This window comes from Sinocyclocheilus rhinocerous, unplaced genomic scaffold (assembly GCF_001515625.1).
Source record: "Sinocyclocheilus rhinocerous isolate Xijiao unplaced genomic scaffold, SAMN03320098_v1.1 scaffold1418, whole genome shotgun sequence".
NCBI classification, from domain to species: domain Eukaryota; kingdom Metazoa; phylum Chordata; class Actinopteri; order Cypriniformes; family Cyprinidae; genus Sinocyclocheilus; species Sinocyclocheilus rhinocerous.
Genome location: NW_015662587.1, coordinates 117120 through 128360, shown reverse-complemented (window position 1 = coordinate 128360; position 11241 = coordinate 117120). Strand labels below are relative to the sequence as shown.

The 11241-nt window shown below is 36.4% G+C and overlaps 1 protein-coding gene across 1 annotated transcript; it reads left to right on the top strand.

Moving 5' to 3' along the window:
- Positions 1–2968: 2968 nt before the first annotated feature.
- LOC107728143 (uncharacterized) lies at positions 2969–4042 on the top strand. Its single transcript, XM_016538235.1, has 2 exons — positions 2969–2996; positions 3426–4042. Exons 1-2 carry the CDS (start codon positions 2969–2971, stop codon positions 4040–4042), a joined length of 645 nt encoding a protein of 214 aa, XP_016393721.1.
- Positions 4043–11241: the final 7199 nt, after the last annotated feature.

Sequence of the window (11241 nt, the reverse complement as noted above, 5' to 3'; positions counted from 1 at the left end):
TTTTCAAATTTGCTATAAAATTCAGTTACATTTGTATTAGTTTCATTAATATTGTTGTTAGTTTTAGTTTAGTTTTTATTTTGTGAACACATTTTTATTTAGTTTTTATATAGTTTAAAGACTTAACATAGCCTTAGTGAGGCAAACATCTAGCGTTTGTAAAAGTATAGAAATATACGCCAAAATGAAGCAGTCAAGCCTTTTTACTAAATAAATCTTCACAAGTTGTGCTTAATGTCATATCTAATGATGTGTATTGAGATATTTAATATGACAATAAATGTAGCCTAATTTGGTTATGATGGTTAGATGTCTTTTTTCGTATTTAACCATAATCCTGATGTTGTAACTGCCGTGTCTTGCTCACTTTTCCATGAACAACTGAGCATAAATCATAACTGGGACTAATGAAATAATAAACAATCAATAATAACGACAATCGCATTTAACAGTAAAGGCTCATATTTGAATAAGTTCTTTTCATTTATGAAGAATTATAAGCGGGTGTACGATGTGATTTAGCCTATATGTCCGAAAGCCTGGCAGAGTGATCACAAGATGCTAGGCTAAAGTTTTATATTGTTTTCAGAAAGGATGCGCGTTCTCATCTTTTTTTCCGTTAATTATCACGTTGCGCTGCGCGTCTCTTTTTTCTTCAAAGCACCAACTTAGAATGCCTAATTTTGGTTTGATTGGTTTGGTTTCATGAGAAAATAAATAATTTTGCCTACCTGATGTAATAGATTTAATGCGGGTGCGGTTTGGGTCACGACTCACGGTCTTTATTATGTCAAACGGTTCTGGTCTGGTACAGAATTAAATTAGTGCTGCTGTTGGATAACGGGTCGAGTGTTCTGTTAATTACTCCTGGTGCGTGTTTACCAAACAGGACACGTGCAGGACTCTGCTTTAAACTGCTTTGCGTCTCTCCGTCAGATAACCCCATGTGCGTGATGCGCCATTTACAGGTATTTCCCTAAGGTGAAAGTGACAAAAATGAAAGTGACGTGACATGACATGTGGCCAAGTATGGTGACCCATTCTTGGAATTAGTGCTCTGCATTTAACCCATGCAAAGTGCACACATACAGCAGTTTTTTTGCTTCTAGTGGCTTTGGCACTTACTAAATGTCTTCTGTAGCATAACATACAAGGAATGCATCCATGACAGTTCAATTTATTAATTTAGTAGTTATGTGTGTACTTTTATCTTTTTGTTAATAAAGTGTTTGTTAATTCATTTGTGTCTTTCTTGTGTTGATAATACAGTAAAGGCCTTTTCACACTGAACATGAAAATTCGACGCTTTTGAATCTAAACAATAGATACCCATGGGGCTATTCACACCAGGCGTGATCATTCGCAGTGCAAAAAAGCAAGGATTTTTTTCGTCCTGTGTATCGATTTCAACAATACGGGACGAGCAGCTGCTGTTGCACAGAAGGGAGAGATTGGTGGTGCTGTGACAGTGTAAACAAACACAGAAAAAGAGTATTCTGAAAGAGAAGAGGATTCTTAGTTCTTGTTATCATTGGTATCTGAAAACAGATTTATTCTCATGATCGTTATTTCTATTAATTCTCCACTGAATGTGATCTGAAGAGCACTGTCCGTTTTCTTCCATGCGAGTGTTATGAGTCAGAGCGCATTCACTTTCGATCTGTCAATCATGTGATCATACCTCCTGTATGAAAAAAAAAATACGTATGAAAGAAAAATTTGAGAAACATTTTTCTATACATGAAATATGAAAGAAAATAGACAATTATGATAATATATTTTCTGTATGTGATTTATGCAGCTTATGGTATTTTTATAACAATAAAGGATTTTTATGACAAATGATAAGCATGTGTCGTGTTCCCATTATAAAATAGGCAGACATGCACACTCTTTGTATATTATAGATTAAAAATACACTTTAATCGGAAGTTATTATAAGCACACAATAATGATTTAAAGTGGGTTTTAAGCAACAAAAAAAAACATTAATAATTACATACATTTTCAAATGCTTGATGGTAATTGTACCTCTTTATGTTTTAAGATTAATTCTTGTAAGCATTATACATAGTTTGTGTTTCTGGTGTAGAACCAAACTTTATTCATCCTAATTTAATGCTGTTGAGCCACAGACGATGTCAAATCCATATGCGAGATACATATCTGAGGAAAAATGCATTGCTGGTCGGCTTAGCAGAAGGTGATCAATCAGTTTGCGTTTGGTGTGAAAACACTGTTCGTTGGCGATTTACCTCGCTTTTTGTTGAGGCTCCTCAACAATATCACATGAATCCTTCAGATTGGTCAGATGACAGAATCCCTCCAATTTACAGCATTTGTATTTCTTGAGCAATCTTCTTTTATTGCTTTTCTTTACTTTTCAACTAAAATTCCTTAGCTGTTTTTTCACACTTGAATTACTCATGTCCTGCCACTCCCTTTGTGCAGATATAAAAGAACATCTGATTCTGTAAGACCAATGGAATAACAGCTTTTTATCTTCACCACATGGAGTTTGGACTTGATTCATAAGGTTGCCTTTTTCACTCAAAGCAACTATGTACATTTTTTTCCTTTTTTTATTACCTTGAAATATAGGTTTAATAGTCATTCTGTTGGTACATTGGATTACTGTGTACCCAATAACTTTTAATGTTACATATTATTTCCCAGATATTCCCAGAATATTTTAGATGTTCAAATGAAAAGTCCAATTTAAAATCATATTGCCATTCAATAAATGTGTTGAGGTGAGGTTCAGGTCCATCTGTGGTCATGAAGAAATGAAAGGTTAATGACTGAAGACTCCTCCTCAAAACACAGAGGACAAAAATGTGAAACCACTATAGTATCTGTAGTATCTATAGTATCTGAACCACTATATGAAGAACCAACTTCTGTGTTGCTGGATTAAATTCGAACCAGATTTTCAAACTTGTCTCCTTTTACTCATTGTGCTTGTATAATGACACATCGTGCATGTGACACACATGGTGAGAGAATTTTAATAATTATATTAATTACTTTATTAATTATAGATTAAACATTGAAAAAATGCTACATTTAATTTTTTACTAAAGAGAAATGCTGTTCCTTATGATGCCTGAACTAAACAAGCCCTTATCTTAATAAACTGCAAATAAAATAGGTACATTTAAAGAAAAATGTAAAGTTCATACAGACCATAAAATATTGCATACTCTATCATAAAATATTGGAATCATATTTAGTATTCACAAAAAGTATTATCCATGTAGGTGAATAGATTTCTGTGATTTGAAACAACCCACTGTCATATTATATTAACAATTTTACAAATATGTATCTTCATCATGTCAAAATACTCAATTCAAGTTTGTGTTGTTTTCTGAATGTCCGTCTCTTTTGATGTTCAAATAAACTAATTTCTCTTATATCTGCAGATGACAAATGTGATATAATTTATACCAAACGGCTACGGGGAGGGCGACACCCCATTGATTTCAATGTTTCAAGTGACATAAATAAGTCGTTACTCAAAAAAGAAACATGGAAAATCAAAAAGGAAACTACAAAAAAACCAAATATCCAACTTGCATCAGTCAATGTTGATTTACTGGACACCATAAACATAATTGACACATTTGACAGACCAGCAGATACTAGCACAAAGGGCAAATATGCTCAGTGTGGAAAATATGCATTAGGCTTCGAAGACAAACCAGGACACAGACTTCCGAAGGCTGGAGTCTATGCAGAAGCAGGAGTGGGTCGTGCTGCTGCTGAAGTGAGCGTATTAGAGGCAGAAGCCAAAGGCCCAAATGCCTCTGCTGGTGTTGGAGCCAGTGTGACTGGAGCTGGAGTGATGGCTCGTGCTGAAGTTGGCAGCGTTTCCGCCAAAGCCGGTCCTGTTGCTGCAAAACTAGGACTTGGAGTTGACACGGGTGCATCTATTGGTGCGGGTGGGCTAGAGGCAAAGTTCCTGGGAACTGGAATTACGATTGGTCCAAAAACCAGCGTATCTCTCTTGGGTTCAGAAGTCTCATGTTCAGTCATGTAGTTATTCAAGTCATCTTTGAATATCTGTATGTAATGTTTTACTAGAGGACCATAAAGACAACAATAACAAGTACATTTGACAATTGTTTTTAAAATAAATCAACAAATTAGTATTATCATGCATTAGTATTAATGTTGAACCATAACAACAGAATCGTCATTCTTTGATTTATTTGATAAGTTTTTTAATTCTATATTCTACTTTACTGTTTTTTGTTGTTGTTGTTTTTTACTTGTGTATGGTTATGATCAGGTGTGTATTTATTTCTCTTTTCTTCATTCCTTTTTAAAAGTGATTAGAAGTAGTTCAAATGAAAACGTTATTGTACAATGATAGTAACCAGGTCAGCCGCTCCCTGTACAAAGATCACGCAGTCCGTGTAGGAAACTAGACTCCCATCATCACAAGAATCACAACACCCTTAGCATTTTTCATTTTTGTATGTATTTTAACATCATGAGGGAAACTAAAACAGCTTGTTAAAAAAACTTAAATTAAAATGTTTTGCTTTCAATTGTGTTAATCAATAATACTGAAAACTTAGTCTGGTGAAGAAGACCTCTTCATCTGGAAGTCAATAGTGTTCTCAACAGTCAATTAGCACTTTTTTCATATAGTTTGGTCTTGAGAAAGAGTTTATAACTTTTGAGAAGCCATTTCAAAGGCTTTGTCTGGGTTACTAAATAGAATTTTTTGTGTAAACCTGAAGTTGTATTATTGAAAAATAGTTCAACTCTGAATTTCACCATTAAAGGAAAAACAAATATGGCTTGCGGGAATGTTAAAAACAGTTTTGATGACATTTTTGTGGAAACAATGATACCACTCAAACATTTGTATAAGATTTAAAAAAGAGAGAGAAATTAATAATTTTATTCATCATGCACGAAAGTGATAAAAAGTGAGTGAAGACATTTAAAATGATTTCTATTTAATAAATGCATTAAAGGGGTCATAAGACGTTGCTAAAAAGAACATTATTTTGTGTATTTGGTGTAATGAAATGTGTTTATGCGGTTTAAAGTAAAAAAAATATTTTCCACATTCTGTTCATTATTGTTTCTCCTCTATGCCCCGACGATTCAAAAACATTAAAACCCATTATAAACGAGGCATTCGTTGCATCCAGTGGGGACATACATTACAGACTATAATGACTTATACTGTCTTTTTACGCGTTGCATCGCGCCGCGTAAACATAAAACCATGTCTGCATTTGTGATCGGAGAAATGACAAACAAGCGCTACTCTACACTGCCCAAAACTACAGCGAGAATAAAAGTTAAAAAAGTCTTTGCATGAACATTTGGGCGGCGTTATGCAAATCTTCCCAGATAGTGACGTAGGTATGTGGGGGTGTGTTAGAATGAGGCGTTTTAGGTAGGCGTGGCTGACTCTTAACTTTTATAAAAGAGACTTTAGTCTTTGCAACTTTACAGATCTTCTTTATGCACCAAGAGCTTGTAACACTCCAAAGAGAAAGGAAAACTTGAAATCGCATCATATGACCCCTTTAACATTTGCCTATTATTTTGACAGGATAGTAGAGACGTATTAATAATATATTAATAATAATAATACTACTAATAATAATACATTTTATTTGGTGGCACCTTTCAAAACACCCAAGGACACCATACAAAACAAAAATAGAAAAAACATTAATACAAGCCCAACAAGTTATCAGTAATACAATTAAATATTAATTATAAACAAGGTATTAAACTAATTAAATATTAAGACCATAAAATCAAGATGGATATAGAGAAAGTTGTACAGGGTATGCTAATCTAGAGTCCAGTTGATGGATGTATGGAGGGAGAGTTCCAAAGACGTGGGGCAGAGCAGCTGAAGGCTCTGGGGCCTCATTTATAAAACTCTCCATAGATTTCATCTTAAAAGTGTACGTACACACAAAAGCTAGATTTTGCGTACGCACAAAAGTTTTCAGATTTATAAAACCATGCGTATGCCAGAACCTGCGCAAAAATCTCTTTATAAATCCCAGTCAGGGAAGATTGTGCGTACGTGCATCTCCACCCCGACTCCTCCCCGAAATCACCATATATGGAGCTTACAACGCCTAGTTTTACTATGCATAATCTCATCTGCATATCATTTCCATGCATATTCCCATCCATGTGACACCATGTTTAACACCGTCAAAGGTACAAGATATTAGGGAAATATGAGATAGCCTACGACAGGGGTTCTCCACCCTCTCCAAGAAGTACCCCCAGCACTGCACGTCTTGTATGTCTCCCAATATCTGACACATCCACTTCAGGTCTTGCAGTCTTCCACTAATGAGCTGATGAGTTGAATCAGGTGTGATAGATGAGGGAGACATACAAAATGTGCAGGGCAGGGGGTACTCCAGGACAGAACCACTGGCCTACAGACTATAAATGCCATTTGTGCCATACATACATTTTTATTGCTAAAAATCATCAAATATCATTGTTATGTTTTAGAATAATATATCAAAAATATTTATAAAAACAAAACTGTTAAAAATGGCTATCAGATAAATATTTTAAAATAGAGTTGATCTCATTATTTTACACTGGCCAAATAGTATTTCAATTGTTTTTAACAATTCAAATTAAATTATGCAGTTTTGCTGATAAGGTGAACATCTTTTAGCTATTTTTAGTGGAAACAAATAGGGCTATATCAGGGGTGGCGAACTCCGGTCCTGGAGAGCCGCAGCCCTGCAGAGTTCAGCTCCAACCCTAAATAAAACTCATCTGCCTGTAGCTTCCTAGGCTGTGTTCCAGTTCACTTTTTATGCCCTTCACTTGCTAACTTCCCTCTGTCTCGTTTACTCGGATGTACGTCATTGATTACTTTGCACGAGTGCCCACTACTGGCGGAACCCTTGGAATGGGCTGAATTGGAACGTCCTAAGCCCTTGATCACTTAGAATCTGCTATGGAGTTGGTTTATTGTTTACGTTTCCCCTTACAAATTTGTTTGGTGCAGCATTCTATATGTATATAGATATGCTTGGGCTGTTATAAATGTAAAAAAAATAATTGATATATTATAGAGTTGTTTGGGGTGGGGATAAATTAAACGTGATCTGCGACGACGTCATAGTCGTGTTGCATTGTGGTCTACAGCAGACTCGATCCCTCTGTCAAAATTGAGTGATCGAGGGTATGTTCATGTAAACTTGCCTCGTCCACTTGACGAAGTGGAACGCACTTCAAAATGGTGGCGGGGATTCCCCCAAGGGTAAGTGATTAGGGAAGTACGCGAGTATGTGTCTAAAAGTGAACTGGAACGCAGCCCTAGTAACCCTTCAGACCTTGATTAGCTTGTTCAGGTGTGTTTGATTAGGGTTGAAGAAAACTCTGCAGGGCTGCAGCTCTCCAGGACCAACATTTGCCACCCCTGGCAAATTTATTGCAGTGTAGCCTAAATACAATTGTCTGACTCAGCATGTCACTGACAAAGTATTTTAAAAAGGAAACATGTCAATCTTACCGTTTTCTTCAAGTTGTATCCTACAATACAGTGGTATTTTTCATAATGTTGTGGAGATCCCTTCACATGACATCAACACCTCCGTGCAGCTGCGGTTGTACAGTAAGATATTATCATTGGTCCTATTCAATCTGGATAATGGACCATTCGACCACCAAATCCAGCAGTGTCTGCCATAATATCGAAGTAAGTGCGCATCATTGATCATTGTTCTCTCTAAAAAAAATATTTTCTCATTACATGAGATCTGCAGTTTAGTTTAAAGATTAATTATTGTGCACCTATAGCACTCCTTGCTGTTATTAAAAGAGGAAAAGTGATCAAGCACATCCATTACAAATACGTCTAAATTCATATGATTTTGGTTTAACTTTTGCATAATGACTTTATGTAATTTCAGTGCTTATCTCCATAAATGAGAGTGGAATATTTAATGTAAATGTATATATCGACATGAAAACAGAGTTTAAAATCATTGTTTGCATCATTAATTTTCTCACTCCAGGAAAAAGTCTTCGTACGCATGGGTCAGAGTTTGCATGCAGGTGCGCAAATTTTCCCATCAAGTTTGTTTTTATAAATTCCACCTTTTGCATAGGAAGTGGCGTACGCCTTTTTCAGGGCAGGATTTGTGCGTACGCAACGGTTATAAATGATGCCCCTGGCCCCCAGAGTGCTAAGTCTGAATGTTGGTACAGTTAAAATTGCAGTCTTAGAGGAATTAAGTGTTCGAGGCGGAGTACAGAGAAAGAAGTAGGTCAGAAAGATATGAGGGGGGAGGGGGGGCTAGGTTATGAAGGGCTTTGAAAGTTAACAGAATCATTTTATAATTGATCCGGTGGAAAACAGGGAGCCAGTGGAGCTGGATAAGGAGAGGTGTAATATGGTAATGATTCAAGCTGCCGAATTCTGGATGGATTGGAGGCGATACAGAAATTTTCTTTGAGGTGCCAATGAGGAGGAGGGCATTGCAGCAGCCTATGCAAGAAGTGACCAGAGCATGGAGAATAACCTGTGTACTGTGCTGGGAGAGGGATGGCCGGAGTCTGTAGCTGTTGCAGAGGTGAAAATATGCAATCCGAGTGATTTTGTTGATGTTAGGTCCAAAGGAAAGTGCACTATCCAGAATGACACAGACTAGGAGAAGGTGGGAATCGGAGAGTCATCAACCGATATGGTGAAGGGATGAGTTTTGGAGAGTATATCTAGGGATGGGTATCGTTAAGGTTTTAACGGTATTACTGCTTATCGATTCGGTACTTTAACGGTATTCTTATCAGTACTTTTTGTTATATATATATATATATTAGACAAATTAAGAGCTGAATTAACATTGCTTTATATTCTGAAATGTAAAATAAATATTTAATGAAATTAATATAAAACATCAATTTGTAAATGCACCAGTGTGCAGGCATTTTTAGTGTTTTATACATAAGGTACAGTAAGAACATGAACAAAGAAAATGTAAAACAAACTGACAAATACAATAAAATAAATATACAAATGAAATGAAATAAACAGTGCTGTCATTTTTCCATGAAGTTCTACTAACATTACTGGTCAGGAAAGTAATAGCCTACAAAAGAAATCTAAAAGTAATGAAATGTAATATGAAGGGAAAGAAGTTGCGCAATACGAACCGCAGCTAGTTTTTAATAGCTTTACCTCATGTTGTCTTTTGTATAATCCTTAGAAGCCAAAATTGAAATAAAAAAAATAAAATTAGCTTAATAAAACCGCCTAAAGTGTAAGCAGAAGTTTGAATGTTTAGTTCTCTCTTCTATCATAATTAAACAGGGCTTTCATGTTGCGCGTGCTGAAGCTCCTCCACGTCAGTACGATCTCGCTTATGAATTGCGAATAGCAAAAATGCATCATAGACAAATGTTTGAAAAACAGCTGGCGACTCTGATGAGATAGAATTTGCAAGATAATGTGTATACATAGCAATAATAAATGTATGTGTGTTTTATTAATTTCTCCAGTACCGATAGCAGAACCGTTAACGTCAGAGCTTATCGATACTCCGGTCTTTCATAATTTAGCCCCGGTACCGATTAAATACCGCGTTTCGGTACCCATCCCTAAGTATATCCCTTGAACCAATGAGGAGAACCTCACTTTTATTTCCATCGAGTTTAAGAAGGTTGATTGACATCCAGTTGCTGTGTAATGTCAGATTACTTTTCTTAGGGAATTAATTATTATTAATTATTTCAGGTTTTGAGAGGACTCGAATCTGAAAATTCGGAGTCAACCTGATTATAACTGATTTAAAATTTGATAGTTTACACTTTGTCAACGGTCGTCCAGCGAGACGTTAATGTCCGTGTACATTACCGATTCTGTTCATATTACTTCGTGGCCAACGACGCATAAACAAAATGGAAATCTTATTAAATTTTGAGCAAGGTAACAAGGATCTAAGCAGAGTTTTAACTTTAAAATGTCATGACACAAGACAATGATTCTTTATAAATGAAACAAGAATTTATTGGCTATTCTAGATTACATTGACCTAAGCTAAGACATACACATATACACACACACACACATAGTTCTGAAGAATTAAAGTTACGGAGTTTGTATGAAGTTTCCAAAGTTCTAACTCGTTTTCACGAGTGGTTTTAAATTCAACCCGAGAGAATCACAAAGCAGAGGTTTGTTTTACGTTTACTGCTTAAATGGTTCAGCACCTATTTCAGCGGATAGTAGACCTTGTTTGTACTCGCGTTTGTGATGGCAGCTGCAACGGGGTTTCCTCGTAGCCAGAGGGAATTCCGGAGCTTCTGATTGGTTGCTGAGATGACGTTTGGCTGACGTCGTTTCTGGGAATGTCGAGAGAGTAAGCAGCGAGAAGCACTTGAATCTGTGTTGCAGTGGCGCGCTCTTCAAATCGACTTGATGCAAGGCGGGGCGTGCATACCTTAACATGAAGCTTCACTTTATCACATGCGGACACCATATATAAAAGTTGTGTTAAAACTTCTATAAAGTTTCTTAAATGCAAGTATTGTACATACTATTAAAGTTTACTTCATTTCAACATTCTGCATTTGTCGTGCCCATTTGTTCAAGATTAAACTTCACATATAAAACGCATTTTAATAACCTTATTTCCTATCATAGCAAAGTCGGAATTTACCCTTTTTTTTGTTTTTTTAGAAATAGCCTTTGTGCACAGCCAGGCTTGTACTCTTCTAAGTTCAAGAAACTGTCGTCCAAAAAATGCGTTGCACAAATTCGAACATCTGGGTTGTCTGAAATTGTCTGTTGTAAGTTTCATGTCCCTTTGTCTGACCGAAGAGAGAGAAAAGGGTGCGTCCTTTTTTTTTTGGAATGCAGGGAGAAATGGGGAGGTGTCCTGAGGTCATGCCCATGTCACGAGTGTAGGTCTGCCATCCTTCTTGCTCGGACATGGAGCTATAAAATTGTCTCTTTTGTTGATGGGACTATCAATTTATGTGTTAAATGGTCATGGGGATCACGCATCTGGTCCCTGAAAGCCCGTAAAACAAAGATGGTTTGTATCCTAGTTTGAGTTAGTGTTTAAGCACGGTTTTTATTTGAGTCTCTTGAGACGATAAGCTAGATGGTACAGGAACTGCTGAGACACTTCACTGACCCTGTATGAGTTTTACGACCGCAGATGGCTGCATAGGGTGCTCCTCAGTTTGTCTCAATGGAATGTGATTGTTTCATGT